Source organism: Synchiropus splendidus, chromosome 5, assembly GCF_027744825.2.
Source record: "Synchiropus splendidus isolate RoL2022-P1 chromosome 5, RoL_Sspl_1.0, whole genome shotgun sequence".
Lineage (NCBI taxonomy): Eukaryota > Metazoa > Chordata > Actinopteri > Syngnathiformes > Callionymidae > Synchiropus > Synchiropus splendidus.
In genome coordinates, this window is record NC_071338.1 from 17,594,614 (window position 1) to 17,618,767 (window position 24,154).

The 24,154-nt window shown below is 41.2% G+C and overlaps 2 protein-coding genes across 3 annotated transcripts; one reads left to right on the top strand and one right to left on the bottom strand.

The window, feature by feature from the left end:
* Positions 1-5,367: 5,367 nt before the first annotated feature.
* Positions 5,368-10,675, bottom strand: nae1 (nedd8 activating enzyme E1 subunit 1). The gene is made up of 20 exons (XM_053865879.1): positions 10,571-10,675; positions 10,154-10,257; positions 10,010-10,070; positions 9,900-9,930; positions 9,748-9,819; positions 9,514-9,593; positions 9,191-9,300; positions 8,960-9,069; positions 8,832-8,894; positions 8,691-8,754; positions 8,506-8,597; positions 8,372-8,431; positions 8,153-8,286; positions 7,951-8,026; positions 7,769-7,808; positions 7,570-7,656; positions 7,401-7,493; positions 7,142-7,256; positions 6,999-7,048; positions 5,368-6,917 (listed from the first exon to the last, which is right to left on the bottom strand). The coding sequence occupies exons 1-20, from the start codon at positions 10,618-10,620 to the stop codon at positions 6,808-6,810; spliced, it is 1,602 nt and encodes a 533-aa protein (XP_053721854.1). The 5' UTR covers positions 10,621-10,675; the 3' UTR covers positions 5,368-6,807.
* A 475-nt stretch (positions 10,676-11,150) lies between these two features.
* Positions 11,151-18,842, top strand: ca7 (carbonic anhydrase VII). Of its 2 annotated transcripts, none has more exons than XM_053865881.1 (7): positions 11,151-11,291; positions 13,231-13,428; positions 15,006-15,124; positions 15,826-15,921; positions 16,109-16,171; positions 16,236-16,391; positions 17,919-18,842. In XM_053865881.1, exons 1-7 carry the CDS (start codon positions 11,255-11,257, stop codon positions 18,036-18,038), a joined length of 789 nt encoding a protein of 262 aa, XP_053721856.1. In that variant the 5' UTR covers positions 11,151-11,254; the 3' UTR covers positions 18,039-18,842. The 2 variants fall into 2 exon arrangements, with proteins under 2 accessions (XP_053721856.1, XP_053721855.1); XM_053865880.1 differs by having other exon boundaries at positions 16,289-16,391.
* Positions 18,843-24,154: the final 5,312 nt, after the last annotated feature.

Below are 24,154 nucleotides of genomic sequence, written 5' to 3' on the forward strand. Positions count from 1 at the left end.
GAATGATGTGTGGAACGATGAAACCTCCTGCACCTTCCATTGTTCAGCTCTCCCATGGTTGCCACGCTGCGAGCCACTTTTATTTTGTCTTTTCATTTCCTGTGTCCTCCCCTCCGTGTCCACCTGAGCTTGATCTGTCAATGGCACATACCTGGCACTGGTTATGGAATCAACTTCACCTGCTCTTATACTCTGCTGTCCCAGTGCTATGTTCCTCAGTGCCATTGCTTCCATGCTGGACATTATTCTTGTCTGTTTTCCCTTCATGTCCTGATCCTTGAACTTTTATAGCTAAATTTATGCCTGAGTCAGTTCTGTTTCTGCCACATACTTGCTTTTTTTGCTCTGCCTTTGTTCTCCCTGTTTTCTCAGCCGAGGGTGTTTTCACAACAAGCTTATTTTTGTTTGTACTTATTTCCTCCGTTTTCTCCGTGTGTGAGTTTTGACCACCATGTTGCTTTCTGATGTATTTTACCACGATTGAGTATATTGTGTTTCTGGACTTTTTTTGTACTTGGCAAGTGACTGGCCTGTTCCGATTCCTCTTTGCTCTCTGTAACCACATTTATTCCACCGTTCTGGTTGTTTGCTCCCAGTTCTGTGACGCCCTCGGTTCTTCTGTCTCTTCATTTGTGTTACTGTGTGCATTCATAAATTGCTTAATCTTATTCTCGTGGTTGAGTCTCTATGCTGCTGGTTACCACTTGCACTTGGGTTCACACGTGGGCCCTGACGGTCACATGATCATACAGTACATACAGGTTGGCTAACATGCGCATATAATTGAAAAAGTACCAATACACAATATGCTTTTAATAATTCCCTCGATAAAGAAAAAAAACAATGACTTATCAAGTCATTGCATGCAAGTCAAAGTCAAGTCATTTACCACTGTTCGTCGAGCAAGTCACAAGTCCCTGGTCAGGTGACTTGAGTCAAGTCACTAGACTCTCTGGCAAGAATGTGAAGAATGTCGTGAGTCAAAGCATTAATAAGTCCGTCATCTTCGAGCCGCTCTCCAACATTCAGACATTTTTGAAAGCGTAAAGCTGTCTGAAGGTTTGGAAATCCTTCCTCGATGAACTTCGTACACACCCACAAAACGGAAGTAAATTGTGCAACAGTTTCGGAGTGACATGTCTGGGGGAGCAAGATTCTGCATAGATGCTGGATCCTTCTGTACGTGCTCCCTGTTTCAGGAAATGGATCAATGCCACACTTGTTGTTGTCTATTTGCACCTTAAGCTTGCTCAGACAGAGAGAAAAACACAAACGTCAGAGAAGATGAGAGTCATTTCACCAATGAGGATTAGGCAGGAGGAGCATGGGTGAAGGTGAATGTTGGTTGTGGGATTCTGCCAACAGATCTTTGAGAGTCGATTGAAGTTTACTCCCCTGTTTTAGGAGTGAGGCTGCCAGCATGTACTCATCCTCTCAAACAGCTGAGTAAACGTCTCATCACAGATTCCTCTTCCTCGGCCACGGCAGCCTCGGAATCGACTGGAGAGAATGGAAAATTTTACGTCTGACTCCACAGTCCTCAGTTCAATTTGATGGATGGCGCAGCTTCTGAGAGATGTCTCAGGCAGCCAAATCTGGATGCTGTTCTTTCAGCTATAATCCACTGTTTATGTCTATTAGTAGCGAGTCGAGGGAACAAACCTGCACAATAAGTCGGCAGTTTATATCATCACCCCAATAAGAATCACTCTATGCAGAGGGAGGTGATCCATAACACAGGTTTCTTTTGTCTTATACTGATGTAAGACAACATACAATAATACTCTCATCTGTGCACACAAGCGAGCCTGAGGTTTCCCACGTACGGCCGACGAAGTGACGTGCTCTGTTTCATGCAGGGAGCAGAGAGAGGCCATGCCACTTATCAGTGGAATTCACCCTGAACATCTCCTCTTCATAAACACTCCCCTGTGGAGCAGGCCTGACTCTGCGCTCACACACACACACACACGGATGGTGGTGTGCTGCCGCTTCGCCTCATGAGAAGCAGAAACAAAACTCACACAAGAGTGTCAAGCTGTAACAATGTCCATAAGAGACTGCCAGCGTCATCTGGAACTTGAAAATGAGTGCCTGCATTGCAGACATAGTTCTATGTCTTCGAAAGGCACGGCTTCCCCAACAGGTGGTGTTCATTAATACCCCCCCACAAAAAAAGGTTGAGACAAAAAGTGACACATGCCAGAGTGTCCAGTGTTGTTTGACATTCCAAATGATTATCAAGAAATGAAGCTCCAGAATTCCTTTCACAGCCAAGGAATCCATGGTCACGACCGCATCCTCGCACTGTTTGCCTTTCAAGTTAACAGTTGTCTGAGTTTAGGAAATGTTTTTCACTATTTGACCAAAGTGCACACAGTGTGTTCGGGAGTAGCATGGAATTCCAGCTGCCTGTTTCTGACTGATCTAACGACCAGGAGAATACCAGAGTTGGACGACAGAGATAAGAATGGCACCTGGAGAATGTGGCCCGCTGCATGTTGGAGTAAATTATATGCCAGAAAATTCAGCAAACATACTTTTACGAGATATTTCTGGGTTGACCTGTGAAGAACGAGTCCACGGGAAGTGCCTTCGTCGTTCTATTGTTCATGTTTAACCAGCGCGTCGGACAATATGTCACTGTGTGCGCACAGTGTGTGCTTACTGGTGTGTCGGTGTGTAATATGACACCACTGTCTCACAGGGGAGACCATGTCTCTGACCCCATCTGGACCCACAGACATACAGACTCATTAAAGGCCCCGCGGGTAGCAGAACACCAATCCAGATGAATCATTCATTAGATGTATTCGGACAGTAAACTGGTGTCACACCTAACAAGACAAAAAAAAAAAAAAAACGTCAGAGAGGACACCCCATCAAAAGGGCCGGGGGCGAAGGGGTGGGGGGGCTTGAAATGGAGGGTCTTCTATTGACCCACTTTTTGGTTGTGAGGCCAGCTTGAGGGGGGAACAAATATGTGCATCGTAGAGTTTGTCACTTTTTTTTAAGAGAACACATTTTCCATTAGCCAGCATGTTTTCTGGTCCCTTATTACACAACCACCGTAGCGGCCATGACGGTTCTAAACCACATGAGATGAGCCACATCATTTTACAAATTAAATGAAGAGAGCAAACCACGACTGCAAATATGTAAAATGATGTTGTGTTTAAATGTGTGTCAAAAAATGTTTTGTAGAATCACTGTAACTGGACATATTTTAAATACAGTGTCCTCATAGTGCATTCATTTAGTGATTGATTGATTGATTTTTCTCTCTGGTTTTGGGCAGCGATGGGCACATGAGCACCAGCGGTGAGTTGCCATACAAGAGAATGATGATTCTTTCAAAACCTTCATGGAAACTGAAGAACACCACCCGGATCTAGTCCAATGAAATAAATCCATCTTCATTTTTTTTGCAAATATATAATCGTCCTTATTAATTGGCACATTACATAGTGTGACTGTTGTGAGGCGCTAGAAGAAAAAAGAGCCACAAAAACAAAAACAAGAACAAAAACACTGGAAAAGAAGAAGAAGAAGACTGGGAAGAACATGACATTGAAAAATCCTTCACAAGTTATATTTAGAGTTGAACAAGTAAAGAATACTATAAAAAAAAAGTTCAAGACAAAATGCATTTCACGTTTGTCATAAACATATTCAACTGCTATGAGGACCACATAAACACAGCTAGAGGGCCGCATGTGGCCCCCGGGCCACGCTTTAGTGTTGCTGATGGAGTCTGATCGAGATTATAATGAGCATTACTTTATCATTACATGCCATTGTTATGGATGATAGATAAGAAAACAAGAAAAAAAAGTTAAGCTGTTGTGACCTCGCAGAATTTACGAATATCTCCTCTTTCCAACTGAAACTTTGTTAAACACGTTTTCCTCCGTCACATTCCAGCGCGTGACTAATTAGAATTAGAAAAGAAATGTTAATAACGTTAACGCAGAGCTAAGACAAGTTATTAGAGTGCGACTGAGAGTCTGAAAATGCGAGGCAGCCGTGTGGAATTCTGCCTCCTAAATACCAGAGTGTGCCTATAACTAAGAGCAAAACTATAAAGTGCTGTTGAATAAAACCTTGTTGTGTCCCCTGAAGGTAAATGGCAAATATAAGAAAACTGTCTCTCTTGAACAGGTGTGTATGCTATAAATATTAAACAGCTCATTGTACCACTCAGGCTATGCAAGGGAAGAATTATTGGAATAGTTCTGTCCCAAACACGTCCGGAAATATGGTGAAGTGTTGCACCGCAGCGTCCGTACAAATGCAACCTCAGCCGGCTCATAAACCAGCTTGTTGCATGACGGTTGTCTGCAAATCTGACTACACATTTGCTGCGCATGGATATTAAGAGTCCATCTGGAAAGCATAAATTCATTATGATCTGGCAGCTGAGGCAGCTCCCTTGCTGGAAAGTTGCTGAAGTGTACAACGCATGTAAAGGACCACTGTAGCGCACAGAGATGACATGCAACTGCAGTTTTTGGAATCACAATAACAAGTCTTATTGCTCAAGTGAGTGTTGTGTGTGTATACATTCCAGTGTCACCACTCCATCTGTGCGCCGCAAGAAAGGAGAGGCCCCCTGAGAGACGTCAAGTATTCCAGCCTCCTGCAGTCACCCCTCAAACACTGGCGGTCCATTTCAATTCAGCCTCATCATTCTGAGCCAGCTGGACGCTGGGTGGGTGGGTCGCACAACCATTACACTCAAAGGAACTACTCATCGCCCTCACACCTTTCATTAAAAAAAAAAAAAGTGAGCTCATGTGGAGTAATAGACAATTTACTCTGACATTTTTGCTTCATTTCCCAAAGCTGACTCATCCCCCTGCTTTATAGCCGGCAGTGAAACCCACTGCTGGCTTCGTTGCCCTTCTTCAGGCCGCGCCTCACTTTTACTGATTGATTTTTCTTTTTTTTTTTTTTTTGGCACTTACGGCCACCCCTCCCCTCGCACAAACACCATCCTTTGTTGAGACTCTCCTGGGGCACACAGATAAGCAGTTACTAGCTCTGTGAGCGGGGAGCTTGATAATCTACAAACGCAACTGAGCAGGGTGAATGTTAATGCAACTGGCGTGTAGTGGGATCACAACTCTGCATCGGCAGCGAGAGCACGCTCGTCCAACTCCTCCCAGGTTTTATTTTAGCTTTCAATAACTCTGCTGTACATGAAAGGCTTTTTGCTCTTTGAAACCTCCATGTAGGACTGAGATCACAAACAACCTGTGATGTAATTCCGACATCCCGAGCGACTGTGGCGGCCTCAGTTGTCCTCTGTGAGACGGTCTGAGCAGCGGCATTCAGGATCTGGTTTAGATTCTACTGAGCCACATCTTAAAAAATTGTATCAAATTTATTGATTCATATAACACACACACACTTACTTGTATCTCTGTCCTTATGAGAACCTCTCATTGCCATAGTGCTTTCCCCAGCATCTCACCCTTAACTTAACCATCCAAAACAAATGGCTAACCTGAAACAGGACTCTGAACCAAAATTAAACCCAATTATAATGACCCTGTTATTTTGACGTTTTCACCCTCAAAACTCTATGTGGACCGGCCAAAATGTCCTCACAAAGCAGAAGATCCACACATGAATATTGATACATGTACACACACGTTTTTCTATCCTTGTGTGGACATTGTGAAGTTTCTCATTGACATAAAGTTTCCCCAGCCTCTCACCCTACACTGTACCATGCAAAACAAATGGCTAACCTTAACCAGGACTCTGAACCAAACTGAAACCCATTTATAATCACCCTGTTTTTTTTTAAGTCTGCACTTGGAAAGACCAGCCACCTGCACTGGCACGGATGACATCATTCACTTGAGCTTCTTGCTGTATCCTCTGACCCGTTATTACATACGCATATCATAAAACCTGTTATCAAAAGACCAAAAAACAATAATAACAATAATAAACAAAAAGACAGGAATCCACCGTATTTCACAAACCAAACCAGTCTACACCTGTTCTGACAACACAGTCCAAGGAAGGTGTTCAGATGTCTTTGCTCCAAAGTCTTTGACCAGATTCCAAAATAGGAAATGCACAGACACAATCTTGGCAGCGTTACTGCACTCTTTTCTGGACTGTGGCCAGTCAGTATTGCCTGTGCGTCTTTAGATAATCACACTGCTGGAGTTCAAATCAACAGATATGCTGACTGCAAATTTCCAATCACCAAGCGTCAGGAAAACGAATCACAAGTGGTCCACCTCCATCAGTGGCCTGGCTAAACGTTGTCCGCGCTGCTGTTACTTTAACATACTGTTTGAGCAAAAACGAACTTTACACAGAGCTCTGCTAAAATAAGAGAAAAACAATTATTGCGTTTTTTCTGCATTAAAATCCAGACGAAATTTCAAGCCGGATATTCCCCTTAATTGCTGTTATGCGTATAGAGAATACAACAGTGCCCTCTACTGTTGACAAAGGGGAGATGCATTCGATGATATTATTTATCATTTTTAATGGCTACATTGATCCTCCACAACACAAAAGACGACTGTTTATTAACAATGTAGGTGATTTCATTCCCAAAGGATAGATTTCAAAATCTTCTTTGACATGTGCTGATTACAAATGAGTGTAGAGGTGAAAGATGTAGGGTGAAAACGCCAACAAATAAAGTACTAAGTATAAACACGTTAATTCCACCAGATATTGTGTGAAAAATAATGAAACCCTCATCTACACCTAGGTCGAGTGTACAAAAGCACTACCGATGTTACCATGCGCAATAGAAATGGTAGACAAAAGTGTTCACAACTGAAATGTGGCAGAAGTCTGAGACATTGCGTTGTAAATGAACGTGTTGTTGAAGGGCACAAACTGGTGACTGATGATCTTGATGGCTTCTTGTGCAGCTGAACCTTCACAGTCAGGGGATGAAAGAAACCATTTTTATTCGTGTCACACAGACGCAGCAACATCTTATCAATTTGTGACATTACCTCCCAAAAAGGCAGCGACAGTGTGCGGCTCTGCGGCTCCGCATCGACAGCTGAAACAGCAAAACAAGACTCAAGTTGAACGTCATAGTTCAACATGATGTTCAGGGAGCTTTTACTTTTCATTGCTTGGGTCGACAACTTACAACTCGTGGATGTAATCATCTTTGATGTTGACGTTGAGGTTGAACTCCTGCAGCAGACTGGTGACGCAGACCTTCAGCTTGCTGATGTCATCTTCTACCTGGTAGTTATAAACTCCTGCCAAGACAGAACTTGAGTTCCTCTTTATGATCACAACATGCTCAACAATGAACATACTGGATTCAGTTTAAAATCTGAGTCATTTCATTATAAAGCTCAATAGCTCAAATACTGTTGGCTAACCATGATTCTTTCACCTACCTGGACAGCGGGAGTGCTGCTGATAGAAACGATCAACAGCACGAAGCATCAGGTAGAAGACCATCTCGCTGTCTGGGTTGTCCATGCATGAGGCTATGGGCATAAATGATGAGTCAGCATCAAAATGCCATGAAAAAAAGCATTACTATCACAAACTGACGACACTCACTGATCTCGTCTCTATTCACCGTGTCTACACTGTACTCTTCGGCCAGAGACCTGCAGCGCACCACCCTCAGAAATGCAGCATTCTTGCCTAAATAAAAACAAGAGTGTTTCATGAGGGTTATGACAAAAATGGTCTGAAAGAATTATGTCCAGACTACGCTTAAAGCTACAAATAAGACATTGTGTGAGTTTGTACTTACAGAACACCTTGATGTCGTTCTCAGGGATGCTGTCTGCTGACTGGTGGAAGAGATATGTGCAACTTACTAAAATGTGTACCATTTTAAAACACACCACTTCACTTCTTCATGCAAAGAACTCCCTATATTCTAACAATAATAATACAATATGTAATAACTTGCACAGAGACAACATCCATTACCTTTCCCACAGACTGCAACAGACTTTCTACGTGTTTACAAACAGCTGCAACATCCTCCATGGATTTTGTTCGGTAACTGTCAAAAAAAGACATCAAAATTTTACATTTTTTACAATTATTCGAAATCAACTCACAGATTTGTTTTCATTTTTTTTACAGACATGCTAATCTGGAGTTCGCTTGCAAGAGACTCTATACTTACACATTCTGGAGGCTGACAAACTTCTGAGAGTCTGCGATCATGTCCGGAATAGTTCCCCGCACAGGCAGGCAGCCACTTCCTTCATTGCTCACAAACTCTTTGACAGCTCGCAACATCACCCAGAAGGACGAAGTCTTGAAAGCACAAGGTGAAAGAGGTCATCCCAATTGTTCCCAATGAATATATTTTAGTTTTAATACATAACAAAGAAGCCAATACCTCGCACGTAATGTGGTTGCACTGCTCGTGATTGAAAAGGTCGGCCACAGCACCTGGGATCTGCCAAAAGAAGTTTCAGATTATTGCCAACAACTTTGACAAAAGACGGTTAAATAATATTGCAGTCCAAGTACCTTATTTGGATTTACTGCAGTATTCACATTCTTAATAGCTTCCTCAAAGTTCTCTTCATCCTCTGGAGCACCGTTCTCATTTTTAAGGATCCCTGCACAGCAGTAAAATGGTCATCAAGCCAAGAAATTTTCCGTTATGGAAGTTATAATTACGGATATACTGGATCTGTATAGTCAGCACACACCCTCCCGGATGAAATTTCTGAAGGCTTCTTTCTCTCTGTAATTCTTTGGAGGTTGTTGTTTGAGCTGGAGGACATAAAAACACTTTCATCTGACATTTTCAGTGACAAAAGGATGATTTGACTCTGGGGAACTTCCATTACCTCATTAAGCCACTTGTCAAGATATTTGGCAAAAATGATGATCCATGGAGTGTGACTATGGTCCTAGATAGAAAAAAAAAGTCAAAATAATACAGGCACAGAAATGTCATATAAACAATGACGCTGACCTTTTTATTCATGCTGTCAAGATTGTAGGACTGAATGTGGTGTCTCAACTCTGAAAATGGCTGATCCAACCTCAAGTCTTCCAAAGCGTTATCAGGGTGTGATTCAATTACTGAAAGACAGACAAGAAAAAATAGTCCTGAGTGCTGGAAAAAATGAAGGCATAAAATACTGAGCAGCTAGATAAATGAACGCATCTCTACTGTGTAGGCCTCAAGGGGTGTTTGACAAACCTGTGTGTTCCTGCACCACCAGCCTCATGTAGCCAATAAGGCCATATGTTTTACAAACCAGAAAGGGGACTGAGGCGCTCCAAAGAACTGAGCCGAGTCTTAAGCAGGTGCTGCAGCAAGTCAGGGAAAAAAAAGTGCTGTTAGACTTTCAGTACTGGGGTAAACAAATTACATGCAACATGACACTGATAAGAATTATGCATCAAGAAATACTCGATTTATAACTCCCTAGTTTCTGTGTAGGATAAAATCACCAACAACCTGGTTATTATTTAAAAGAACATTTTAGTAAAAACAAAAAAAGCACAACAAACAAAGCTTACCTTTCTGGTAACTGGACCCCGATGACTACAGAAAACCTGTGGAAAAACTCAGCATCACTGTCCAACAGTTTGTCTGGCATCTGTCGAGAGACACATACATATGATTAAGATCCCTTAGACAAATATTTGCTTTTGAAATCCACACACACATCACAGCTTCAATTACATCGAAAAGACATGACACAACTGCATGATGTAAAAGTGTGGGCTTCACAGACAAAAACAAACACTGACCTCCTCCACAAAATTCCCAGACACATCACTGTTCAGTTCTTGGAGAAGCTCAGTAGCTGCCTGTCCTCTGTTCTAAATAAATAAACAATCATATTATGAGTTTAGAAATGTTCAGCAGGTAACTTGTTCATACATTACTTAAAGAGGGCTACCTTTCCAATACTATCTTGGGTTAGGAAAAAACTGTGGGAAGAAAGTAGTAAGAGTGAAAAACTTGAACAAGTAAAAAGTCATAATTCATCTTTGCTTAACAAAAGCATACTTGTTTCCAACGTCTTCGCCTGTCACTGTGTGCCCATCTACAATGGTAAACGCTCCAATACCTAAAATGAAATCGAGCTCAAAATCAACAATTGATGCAAAAAAATAATAAATAAGTAAGTAAGTAAGTAAAGCAGGCGTGTACCTGGAAGAACAAGATTCTTGAGGATTTCTGTCCCAGTCGCTGTGGCGTTTATTAAACAGACATGGGCATTTTCCAACGCTTCCTGGCCATGATCACCCCACAGCCTACAGGACAGCACCAAACACATTCAAATTAGCCAGCACAATGACCAAAACTGTTTCGTAATTGATGTCCACAGACAAATAAAAACACGTGCTATTGAACTGAGGTTATGTATCGATGTGGAATGCCATGCAGATATTCCAAACAGGCATTCGCCGGTAATGTTTACGTTTAGCCGCAGTTTTAGCACGGCTGCTAACGTTAGTAAGCTAACGTCAGCTCACCACTCTGGCTAAGTGCAGCTCATATTAAGAGCCGGGAACTGACTACAAGATTTTGTCGTTACAATCTCGCAACTCCCGAGAAAACTATTACCTAAGCTGCCGATCATATTTCTGCTCTTTGGAGGCTTTAGTTGCAGCCATGGTGCCGGGTGAGAGTGTGGCGAGTCGAATCCGCACATTCGGCACCAAACAACAGATTCCACACAAACCAGCTCACGCAGCCGCACTTTCGACAATACCACACATTTTTTTTTATTATTAAGAAGTCATGTTGGCTTTTAAATGTCCATGAGTGATAATAATTATTATGCAACCATGTGTTTATTAATTTAAACAAAATATTGAGTTGTATTTGGGTATTTTATCAATAGTGGTTGAAAAAAATTTATAGCAAATAACCATTAGTTTGAAAAGTTTTTTTAACGATAATATGGTGTTTCAAATGATACTATGTTCAAAAACAACCCTAGCGTTAACACCACACTATGTCATTGCCTATTTTTAAATTGTTTTGAGTCGCGCACTCGCGTCAGTATTTATCAGAGGATAATGCGGCTGGGTTAACCTGTCAGTCGTGCGTGGGTGCGTGTGCGCGTGACGAGAGGGGGGGGGCGTGTCCAGAGGAGGATAATTGATCTTATTCCCGCCTCTTCAAAACGTTCATCATTAGCGGCACCGGCTGGATGTCCGTGTCCGGCTCACACGTGCGCGCCGGTGCTACCGAAGCAGCAAGACGCGGAAGACTCGCACAGTCCTGCGGACAGACGCGGCCACGATGACCGGGAACCACTGGGGATACGGGAAGGAGAACGGTGAGATCTCGGCCGAGCGCCCAACCTGACTTAGAATGGTGTTTTATTTTTTTATTTTTTATTTACATGCAAAGGTGGCTGTTCTTTAGCTGCAATAATGTTGCTGATACCTTCGTTTAGGAGAGTTGTCTTGAACCCATATCACAGAATGAATCACCTGTATACAGCACAGTTTACACGAGTTTATTAAAAAAAAAAAGAAAAAGAAAACCATGTATCAGCTCCAACTTTCAAATGCAACAGGAGGTATCACTCTCTGAGTCTAAGAATTTGGTCATGCTGCCACTCAAGCCAAGAGCCATGTTTACATGTAAAGGGCCTGTGTTTCCAGTCACTGACTCTGGATCAACTGGTCACAAGTCATGGTGTGGATTAAAGCACAGCCTGGTCAAGGCCTCAGTGGGGCCCCATGTGTTAAGGCCCATATCGGTGGCGCCTGAGTGGGATCCAGGTTGGGACTTGGGGGGTTGACACATCATAATCTTAGAGGCATAGCTGGATGAAAGTCATACTCTGGTTAGGAGGTGAATTTAGCAAAAAAAAAAAAATCTATGTATGTTTACAGTACACAGGCGACAAACCAGGATCTGATTCCTGGGCCAAACATTACAGTCTGGACAGAAGTCCTCTCACATCCCCCGTTCTCATTGTCATCGTAATTCATTGAACAAATTCACCGTTCAATTCAGTCCATCAATTTCCTTTCCAAATGCTCTCCTCATATTTTCTGGTCACTGGTGCATCCTCACCAGGGCATGTGTCCCCCAAACAAAGCATATTGTGTCATTTAGAAATGCATGCTGTTGTCATGTCGCTGTAGTATTCAGCTGTGTTTACAATATTCGTATCATAGTTGTCCTAAAGCATGTATCAGATGACATCACTGCGTAACAGCTGAGAGAACAGGGGGATCTACGACGGCCGAATTCCTAAAATGGCGGGATACACTTGGTCACTAGAGGCTTCCCCCGCATGCAACGTGAACACGTATATTCATCATAAGTGTCAGTGTATTTTTTGAAAGCAGCTCACGTATGTGTTGTGAGTGTAATATAAACCATGTTTTACTGTCTTTTTTTTTGAGAGAGCACCAGTAAGAGGGGTGACCCACACAAAGAATAGCTTAGGGGCCCCCCGACCACCTTAATCCACCACTGGATTTGCCACTGTTTTTGTCCAGGAGGAGCATTGCTAACTTTAATCCTATTGTATTACAAGAGTGGATGGGAGTTTTAATTCGATAATGTTGGTCACCATTCCTCTGTTTGTGTCACCCGGTGAAATGTTCCTTCAATTTCCTGTAAGTGCTACAAAATCACCTTTCACTTTTTACTTCAATTACTCCTTGTTGCCTGCCCATGACCATGGCGTCGGAATTAAAACCTCATACTTTTTGAGCCTTAAGGCTTTGGTCTTTCACAGTTTGTGGCTTTTTAAAGAAGCCAAACGAGTCATTCCCCCTGTTTCTTCCTCTCACGTGAGTAATTCAAACATTACAGCAGCAAGGTAAATGGAGGGTGAGCCAAAAATAAATAGCAGAAATTCTGCAAAGTTGTAAGTGACCGGTGAACAAGCTGTAACATGTAAACTAACTCATTATGAACCATCAAATAACTACTGTGATGTTTGATTATTATTATGATTCACTTACATTTGAATGTGTTGAGCATTTGCATCCCGCTCTTCACCTCCAAGTGATCTGCAGTACGTGGAGGGAGTCTTTTGCTGCAGATCCTGAATTGTGCAAACACAAATGCAAATTGAGACAGTCCAACTAGCGCACTGTTGATTTAGAGCAGCGACCACAAGGTTTTTTTTTAACTTCTTCCTCTTGAGAAACAAACGCTATCACTTCTACTATATTGTCACCCAACTCAATTATTCTGAGTTTGAACGCTCAAGTCAGGACATTGTGCCTTTTTATTTTGTTTATCACAAGGGCCATCTGTGTGGCACCAAAACTACCCCGTTGCCGAGGGAAACCGACAGTCTCCCATTGACATTGACCCTCATGAGGCTTCACATGACTCCACCCTGAGCCCGATTGTCCTGGACTACGATCACTGCTCCTCCATCAACATCACCAACAATGGACACTCTGTGCTGGTGGACTTTGATGACTCTGATGATCGGTCAGGTAAGTAAAAGGAAATGTTTTTATTTTATTTATTTATATATATATATATATATATATATATATATATATATTTTGTACTTCAGCCAAATCAAAGTGACTTGCGCCACGAAGAAGAAAACCTCTCTCTAGAGAAGTGCAGCCTGGAGGGGGGCACGTCAGAGTGAACCTATGAAAATGATCATGTAGAACTCTTTCTGAGAGCTTTATAGAAGCCCTGTAGTACGAGTCATGCTATTTCAATGACAAATACAAGAGGATTTACTTTACAACTTCATTTAACTTCTTTCATTCTTTCTGACTGTTCTACCCGAAAAACAGTAACAAAGTCTCATGCTTTGTTCCAAACTCTAGCATGCAGATATTAAAAACATAAATACTAAATTACATGTATTGATTTGTAAGGAAGCTATATCTATATATATATCTATATATATATATATATATATATATATATATATATATATATTTTTTTTTTTTTTTTTTTTTTAAGTGTCATGGCATGATCACACTTTAGTATCCTTATTTGATATTTTTATTTGATTTTTTTTTTTTGACTCTTTCATTTTAAGAACTGTTGTTTTTAATTTCTCCTGTCTTTGTTGAGCCCTGCCCCAGGAAATGTAATTGCCCATCTCTGCTCTAGAACTACTCTTTGAATCTGTTGCTATTCAAGCTTAAAAAAATAGTAGACTCTGCAAACTTCATTTATATTAAACAACCATTTAAGATTCTTGCCTCATAAAGGGGATAATAAATGAAAATGCCACACAATTCTGTCCACAATATCAACAAGCGATTATGGTGGATGCAAAATAATAGCCACAAGTCATCCCAGCTGCTATTATGAGCGAATGGTCCATTATAGTTGGGAGGATCCTTGTAAACCGCCCAGTCATTATCCAGAATGATGAGCTCTGAATGTGGGTGCTTTGTAATGTCATGTGCTTTTGTCAATAGAAGTGCAGGAAACTCCATTATTTATACGACGTGTTGCCGAGGTCTCTCCGAGCTGCACTTTGTCATCCTGTGATTGGCAGGTTCTGCTCAATGGAAAAGCTGGTTTTAAAAAAAGACTGTCACCCTTGAATAGAAACAAACTATGGCTTCAAGATGCTAACACCTGATTATGCACCTTTTTTTTTTATTATTGACACAAAATATACTCCAAAATTGACCATTTTTGTTGCCAGCATATTTAATTTAATTCCTGGCTCTGAAGGCTCCTCTTCTTGTCCTTCTAACTATCCCAGTGCGGTGTGTTGATCTAGAGGTTGTCAGCAGCATCAGAATGAATTACATCAGATTAGAGTGGCCCAGAAGAAGTCCATACTCAGCTGTCTGTGGCAAAGGCTTGTGTAACGCTCCGCGCTGGCCTGTCTCCGTGACACGCGAGCTCTAGATAATTGATGGCCAGTTTATATCCACAGGAGCGGATCAAAGTAGCGCTGCTGGCTGACGTTTGTTTTATTCTGTAAATGATGTACTCTCTGTGAGCGGCCTGTGTTTAACTGGGACCCTTTACACCTTTTTCATATGCCCCGCCTCCCACCCATCCCCTCCACTCTGCTCCCCCACAGTGATCCAGGGAGGTCCTCTTGAGAACCCGTACAGACTGAAACAGTTTCACTTCCACTGGGGTGGAAAAGGCTGCCATGGCTCGGAGCACACCGTGGCCGGGAAAAGCTACGCATCTGAGGTGGCTCACTTCTTCATACAACTTCCAGTTATCTTTTGGTTTGTTTGTATTGCATTTTTTCCCCCCAATTTTCCAATATTTTGTTTTATTTTAGTTATCATTGCAGACATTTTATTCACCCAATCACAGACCTTGTGCGTCAGTGCTGTGTATTGACAGGGATCTGGCCAATAGAAAGTGATATTGTAATATTTACATCCACTTATTCCACGTTAGCCATTAGTAAATGCTACATCGATCTGAGTTCATCTATTAGTCGCGTGGGTATTTGACTCTACAAACATTGTCTGTCACCCTTTGAATGTCGCAGGTATTGGTCTCATCCCTTCAGATTCAACCATTATAATGGTTAGCGGACGATGCTGTTCCAACTTGGGCCACAGCACTCGTGAGGTCTTGTTACAATGTGCCGTGGAATTACTTTCTGGACGGAAGCTTCAGTAAACTCACAAACATGTCCAAGCTTTTCTTTCATAAATATATTGATTGTCGACTTTAATATCGATTCACTATTGTGCAATCAAGTATCGCGAAATTTGAGTCTGTCACTGAAGGGATGTTCACTTGAGATTTCTTTGTGGGGAAAAAAACCCAAACTTTTAAATTTCTGCTTTTCACTTGTCTAAATGTTCAGGATTGACAATGCCGTGCTGTCTGGATTGTTTTTGATTAATATTGCTGCAACTTATTTGATTCTCCAGCTTCATTTAGTGCACTGGAACGCTGTCAAGTACAGGACATTTGGAGAAGCTGCGACAGCTCCTGATGGCCTCGCCGTGCTTGGCATCTTTTTAGAAGTAAGATAATATTAGCAGGACAATTTTTAAGAAACTTACTGTCTAGTGAAGCAGTGTGTGGCACCTTGTCTGTCTTCATGTCTTCATAATCCATTGATATCAACGCAGAAATGAATGTGATTTTGTACATGTACAGTGTAATACTCTGCGCGGTGAGTGCCATTATAATCTCTCTCTAATCTGTCAGACAGGAGATGACCACAGGTGGCTCCACACTGTCACAGACGCTCTGTACATGGTCAAGTTCAAGGTGAGATCTGACGGAATCATTCCTTACATTCTGGACGTTTACACCTGCTCTCTGTTGACCACAGGGGAGTGTCACTGATTTTAAAAGTTTCAACCCCAAGTGCCTCCTTCCCAGCAGTCTCCACTACTGGACCTACCTGGGCTCACTGACCACGCCCCCTCTGTACGAAAGCGTCATCTGGATTGTCGTCAAGGAGCCAATCACTGTGTCCGAAAAACAGGCAAGCGCCTCCCTAAACCCTTCGCAAAACCAAGTTTCTATTTGTATTCAATCACGAGATATTAAAAATATTAATAATATACTTTAAAAATGGGACCTACAGTGAAATTACTGTGATGGTTGATGGAGGTTAGGGTCAGGGCCTTCAGTGTCTCAGTTCCTCACAGTTTATCCGCCCTGATGCTGTGATGAATATGCAATCTGTGTCTTTGGGACAGATGACTCTGGCTTGTCGACAAGCTAAGCTTCCTAACTGGATGAGGGCGGCACATGTCTTCCTTCAACCCTCCCACCTGTTGGTCAGATGCTGGATTATTCTCAGCAGCTTGCTTTATCTTTTCTTCTCTTCTTCCATGTTTTGAAGTCCAGAGAAAGGCAGACGGTAGTGTGGTGATGGCGGAAGCTTGGATGTATTTCCCCCGTGTCTGGCCAGTAAACCTGTGCTCAGAGGGGTGTAAGCTTGCCAGCCGGCCCCTCCACTTGTGACTCGTCCGCTCAAGCTTTTGATCTCCTCCAGCTGATCCTCGTGAGGATGAATAGAGTGCCGGCTTTAATTGGGAATTGCCTCCCATGGAGTCCCAGCAGGGAAGAGCTGTGTAACTTGACATGGCTCACTCACATGTCGTTCTAGATGGATTTTTATTCATTTAGGATTTTGTTTTTTTTAATGCTATTGAAAAATAAATTTCAATAATTGTTTACAGTTTTGTAAAGCCAGTGTCACAAGTGCAATCCACAAATCAATGAACACCATTAATATTCCGAAAATATAATCACAAATCTGTACATTATAAGTATTATAGTTAGATATTGTTACTAAGAGGAGCTTCTACTTTTACACTGATGCACTGTGGAACTTTCTGTATTGGCGTGTATTACAGGTTCTTTCATTTATTATATATATATATATATTTTCACCTCTTTAATTTAAAAAAGGCAATGCATGCTCCATGAACCCACGTGGAGCATGTGCTGAATGGAGATCATAGAAGCTGGACATCAGTTCTAAATTGGACAAAGATCAGATGCCACTGGGCTTTTTTGCTTGGTTGAGGTCAAAATCGAGTGTTATGAGATATTGGCTTTACTCAATCTTTTTCAGATTTTAAATCAAAACATCTTGTTGCTCACACTTTTTGGTGTGTGATGCTTTTGTCTTTTGCTTTTGATATTTCATCTGAAACATTTCTATTACTACATGGAGGATGAAATGAACATAATTTCAGTCAGATGTCTGAACTTAAATGTGGAATTGTGGGAATTCTATGGTAGTTTATGGACGATTGGAGCATTTATGGCGGGTTGTAGCTTTAATATAAATAAGCAGATCTCGATTCAGACATGGCAATGAGTGCCAATTTTTGTGTTGTTGTGTCACTTAATTGGACTTGTGCACCAACACCAACTGAATAATCCCCTTCATCCTTTAGCAGGCTTACAAGCTCCACTTTAGAACAAAGTTCATGACAGGTTTATGTATTTAAAAAGGTGGTAATTGATTTTTTTTTCTTTTTTCCCCCGGCTGTAGTTGGGCAAATTTCGACTGCTGCTCTTCACTGGGGAGGAAGAGGATCAGAGGCTTCGCATGGAGAACAACTACAGGCCTCCGCAGCCACTGCACGGCAGGAAAGTGCGTTCATCCAACTAATGCTACCTGAAGACAGTGAGGCGCAGCAACGGCACCATCAATGCAAACATGAGTAACACCAGTACCTCGCTGTAGTTAGTCCTGGCTCAGGAGGTTTCCTTGCACAGGTTATTAGAGGGAATTAGTATGACAACGCGCCGCACAGTCCGAAGCTTTAAGGAAGACCGATTAAAGGGAAGCAACTTTTTATTTAGTGTCCCGTGGCTGCTGAGATTATTTTACTCATGGAGCTTAAATGTTACAAGTCACATGTCGATGGTGATGTCATGTATTTCTGCCATGAATGTGTGAGTGGTAACTTAAGTATCTGCTTGACAAATGGCCTCAGACTCTCGACTGATCCTGAATGATCCTCTTGTGCGCCAACATTTCAATAATGATCTCTGACCTGCAGAGCCCCTCCAGGCCTTCAATCCTCCCTGGAGGTTGATCTGCACTGTAGTATTATTCTCCTCGAGTACTGTCGATGACGGATACCTATTCGCATCCATCAAGGTTATTCTTAAGTATTCAAAAATACCACCTTGATTATGTTTCTTAGGTTCTACAGTGTCGGGGCCCACTGGGCGCTACATGCATCGTCTAGACAGTAAAACCTTTAGATTTGGGAGCTAAACCTGATCCTTATTTATATCACCTCGGATCATTGTGAAAATACTGATTTATGGCTGCAATAAAACAAAGTCGAGCTCATGTAACAATAGGCAGACAGTAGCTGCACATGTCTATTTCAAAAACAAGTTGAACAATGTCTTTCAGGACTTTTTTTGTAATGTAATAAAATGCAATGTTGACTGATTTAAATAAAACCTAAATGTAAATGTTTTTTGTACGTGTTTGACTGTTTTTCAAAGGTGTCTTTCAGATTATGAAAATGCAGAGCGATTGTTTTAACTATCGACATTGGATAATGGTAGATCTGACTTTAATAAGTCAATTTTCAGTGTTGTTTCTTTACAAGCCAAATCACTCACATGCCATGCCACACATTTTGTCAGATTATATCTGTAAGTGTTCAATGGCTTTTTTCAAATGGCCCAAGTGCAATTTTGGTGGGTGAAAAACAAAGCATATTGGAATGCAGCTCATTTAAATATGTATAAATACTTGTCATGGACATTTTTGAACATTGCAGAAGTTGGAAAGAGATCTTCCCTCTTATTTAATTTAATTTATTTTATTTAATGTATCCGGACCAGTGGGAACTTCGTCTCAACTCTGTGCAATGCGTTTTTGCCCATTTAAGGCCTGCTTTGAAGCGAAAATATGTGAAGCCACCAGGGGACGAAGTGAGCAGTCTGATGTTGGCGAATTCAAAAGCAAGGGACTTCAGGGGAATGCAACTTTAGCTGTTTAACTCAGCACACTCCGCACACAAAGTTCATGAACCAGTTTATTCTTTCCTAAAATGTAATCAAATATGATTTGCGGTCTTTAAATATGCACAGAAACGTAAGCAGATTTTTTTTCATAAATCCCTTTAAACAAGAGGGTATCTTTTTTGCATTTGGATAGCTAATTAGCTATATATTTAGCTATAATATTTATTGAATTTTCAAAAGCAATGTATTGGTAATAATATGGCCCTTTATTATTATTATTTTTTTTATTGAATGTACCATTTCAAAGTGTGCTTCTATTTATTTAATCAAAAATATAAGGTGAAAGAAAAACTAAATGATATAACAAAAATAATTCAGGGGCAATTGTACAACACTTCTGTGGAGGTATTGAACATTGCTACAACTTTACAATGCAATAATGAAAAAAATAACTGCTACATGCCTTTCAAATTTTCCTCTTACATAACGTTATGAAGAAAAAGAAAAAAAAAACAAAAAAAATGATAATCATTTATGTGAAGTCGCCAACTGTACTGTGTTTTCATTGCACTACCAAGAGATGGTAGTATTGAGCTTGTGATGTGAGAAGGCGTGACAACGGCAAAAAAATTGGTAGAATATTACATACGAATTACACAATACACTTACAGCATTCGGATATTTCATGTGTATCATATATTTTACATAATCTAAATGTATATTATGGATTATATAGTTATAATATCTGAATGTATATTATATTATAAAAATATATATGACTTCATATTATATATAATATACATGTATGTATGTCATATATATATATATATATATATATATATATATATATATATATATATATATATATATATTAGGGTCTCTTGACCTTGATTTGTTTCCTCATACTTGCTGATGTTAGTGAAAAACAAATCATTTTGGAAGTTTATGAATTAAAAATGAAGGTTTACATGTCCCTGTAAAGGATACTTCACACATCCTCATGCATATGCACCCCAAAATAGCACCAGGGAGCTTCATTGCAGCTGAGAATAGCTGAGCGGACACATCATGTTGGACCACAATCGATGCGCCATGTAATCAGATCTATCTGCCAGGCCACCGAAATAGAGTCAGCCATGTGTATTTTTAGCATCATGATATCTGCGCTTGTTGTGGTGATCTTTCTCAGACGCTGCAATTTCTGACCAATTTGTGAAATAGAAACCCGCCGTGAGTCAAATGACAAGACGGAGATGCAGCTGGCCAGACAAAATAACTTTTAAACGCGTGATGGATGAGGCTCCATCATGAGTCAGAGGAAGTCGACGACCTGCACGTGCTGATATCATGTAGTGAATTTCATTGACAAATGACCCCAGCAATATATATCTCATTTTAAGATTTCACGTTCAATATTTAAAACCATATGATGGGAGGTTTGTTGGTCATTGGACAATGTGCCAAACACGCAGTATGAATTCTAAATGTTTATGTTTTCCTGCATGTGTGTATTTCTTTAGTGTCTCTTGAGACTAGAAAATGACTCAGATCTTCCCCTGCTAGACTGCATGACATAAATAATAATGATAATAATAATAATATTAATTAAAAGATAAAAAATAAATAAAACATTCTCTCTAACTACTAAGGTATTATCAACTGACTTTTGCAAGAAGTGTTTTCTCCAAATCGAAAAGTGTTTTTAGATGAGATTGGGACTGGTTTCGCATCACCTTCTTTTCACCTTCTTTTGTGTGTGTGTTTTTTCTTCTCCTGATCAGAGGGAGATGATCTTGTAACTACACTCTTTGGCCTGAGAGCAGGAAGCGTCACCCCTAAATCACCTTCCTGAATACAGTCAAGGACAGTGACGCTATCTTGCGATCAGGGGGGATATGGACCCTGTGCAGTTACCATGGAGACAAGCATCACATATAACACAACACTGCTGGCCAGCTCATATCTCTCCCCCTCCTTTATGTATGAGTCGGTGATCTATCGCCCTCACCCTGTCAGATAATAAAATCATGCTTCAGAAATATCTTATGAAGGCCTTCAGACTGACATGTGTCTTTTCATTACAGGCTTAATATAGCGGCATGTGTTATTTCTACGCCGGTGAAGTAGATTTTGTGCATCTCCTGCTCCCATTTCCTGATGAGCAAACGTCCATATGAGCCGATGACCCTCGTGCAGGTTCAGGGTTAGGCTTCAGGTAAAAGATGTTACTCATTGTTAATGGCTGTGTTTACGCCGGTTCATATTGGCTGCCATGCGGCGCGGCCTTGGCTCCCCGGCTGGATTATAAATCAAAACCTACGAGGAAATGAGGTTCACTTATCTCAGACCTCTGGGGCCAGAATTTCTAACTCTTACCAAGTCACAGGCCGATTACGTTCACTTGAGAGATGCGAGAGATGTCAGCATCCCTTCTTTTTATAGACAACATCTCTGTGGTGAGCTTCATAAATGGTCCTCCACCACCACAGACTCACAGCACAATCTGTTTTACTTATTGAAGCACCAACATTCATCTACTTTCCCGTCTGTCAGTGGAATTTTCAAGATCAATTCTTGATAATTATAATCTCCCCTGGCAAGTGTGTCAAAGGGCACAACTCTAATCTTAGAACTTCATGATATCAACACACTTTATAGGTTGATTTAGGTTTGTTTTCAACTGTTATTTACAGCAGACATGGGCCGCGTAAAATGACTTGCGCAGCTGGAAGTGGACCCCAGGCCTCGAGCTGAACGTGTGTGACTTAAAGTACAAAAAATACATTCAATATAGTAAGTCAGCATCGGCGTCCTGTCATAATTGAGACGCCGACGGTGTGTATTTTGGGACTGATAGTCACACACTGACCCCTGACACCTGATCCGCACAGAGCGAGGTTACCCAGAATTGAACCATGACTTATTTGTAGCTCACAAACAAGCTCTTCAGGGAACTTTATGAATGACCCTCTAATCACTCAGATCAAATGTTTATGCACCGTGTCCATGGCAACGGAGAAGCGGCCCCACTGCAATATGACTCAGTCTTCCCATATTTGCCTGTGTACACTATGCTTTTGTAATTACTCTCAGATAAAAATGGATTCAGTTGCAAACATTGTAATAGTCAAAATACTGCTATGAATTAAAATAGCATAATGCTGGATTTGAATGTCACTGAGAATAATAATGTTGATGCTACCTGGTATAGTATCAAAATACATTTGATTATTTTTCACTTTGGAGAGGTCATTTTGTACCATTGGGTTGTGTGGTCGAAGTCAAAGTCACCATCAAAGTGTTTTTCAAGTGGAGGGCATTTGAACTTCCAACATGCCTCAGTCTTGCCATCACAATTTAACCCCCCGACTTGTGTGCAGTGGTGGCATCTGGCCATTCCAAATAATATGAAATAATATGGTGCTAGAATGGTGCCTGCTTGCACCGGCATTGGTTTAAAAAAAGACAAAAACACATCAAATGTATGTATTGTTCTTCTTATTTTATTTATTATTGTTATTATTTTATATTACTGTGTGCTTTCCCACCTTAGTTACGAAACGGCTTCCACCCAAAGTTGTTTACCAATTCTAATACTTTAATACTCTAATGCAATATTTTTTTCTTTTTCAAAAAAAGCCAATGCAAGATAAAAAAAAAAATCAATGGGTAATGCCAATGAGATGATGGTGGGCAACTTAATAAGCAGCTAAGCATAACAGCTCGAGCAGACTCCAATTGATGACCGACCCTGGTCATTGACTGTATGAAGTGTGGAATGATGACTGCCCTAAGGGCAAATATGAGCGCGCAGGATGCCCCAACCTGCAAACAATCACTGCTTTGTCAGATTCGACTGAAAACTAAACCCTCATCTGTGGGTGTGTATCTTCAAATGAAGTTGATTATTTGTAAAATGCACTACACTATATGGCTAAATCAGAAGGTTTAAAACAGTGGTGACAGTGGTCAGAAGTGTGCCATGATCATTGTTATCTGATCCCTTAATGGCTCTGATGGGGAGAGTCCTGTGTGTTCACCCCTCAGTCTGTCTGGATTGTTTCCAGAAAACTTCACAGGCAGTCAGCTGTTTTGATCTGGACAGCTATCTGCTGCGACTCTCACAACTGACCACTGCACGACACATTTGAGTCAGAGGGGTCAGTCATGCGCTCACAAGTTTCCATCATCTCGATCCCTCACAAGCCCCACCTGGTCAAAAATAGAGCCCGCTAGCCTTTTATAAATCAGAGTGTTTCTATAAAAAGCCTCTCTGGACCACGGGGGGACCTGGGTCGAGGCCACATCTCCCTATCTTTAGCTTTATTTATGTGCTGGTGTTGACAGCAGCACTTGCAAAGATTTCCAGTCACCGTTCAATTGGTCTCATGTGAGCTAAACTCTGCGCCGATGTTTGAAAGCAACCGTCGAGTAACGGAGGTGATCAGTGCAGGCCGGCCCACATCTCATAAAGAAACAAACCGCCAAACAGCTGCTGAGTTAACCGGCTGGCCATTCTTACTCTCGGGATTCTTTCCATTCACTTAGTGCTTCTGCTCCTCTGGCTTGTTGATGGATAACCAGGGCACAATATTGCTAAATTATTCATGAGACTGACCTGAACTGTAATAATTCTAAATGCTATCAAAACACCGAGACATCACTATTGGCTTTAGGTCTCATCTAGGTCATGATGTCAGTGGCATTAGATCCACTGTTTACACGCATGTCTGGTTGCCATGGTATACCTCACATCCTAGATAAGCCGATGACACATGTTGCATAAGATCCATT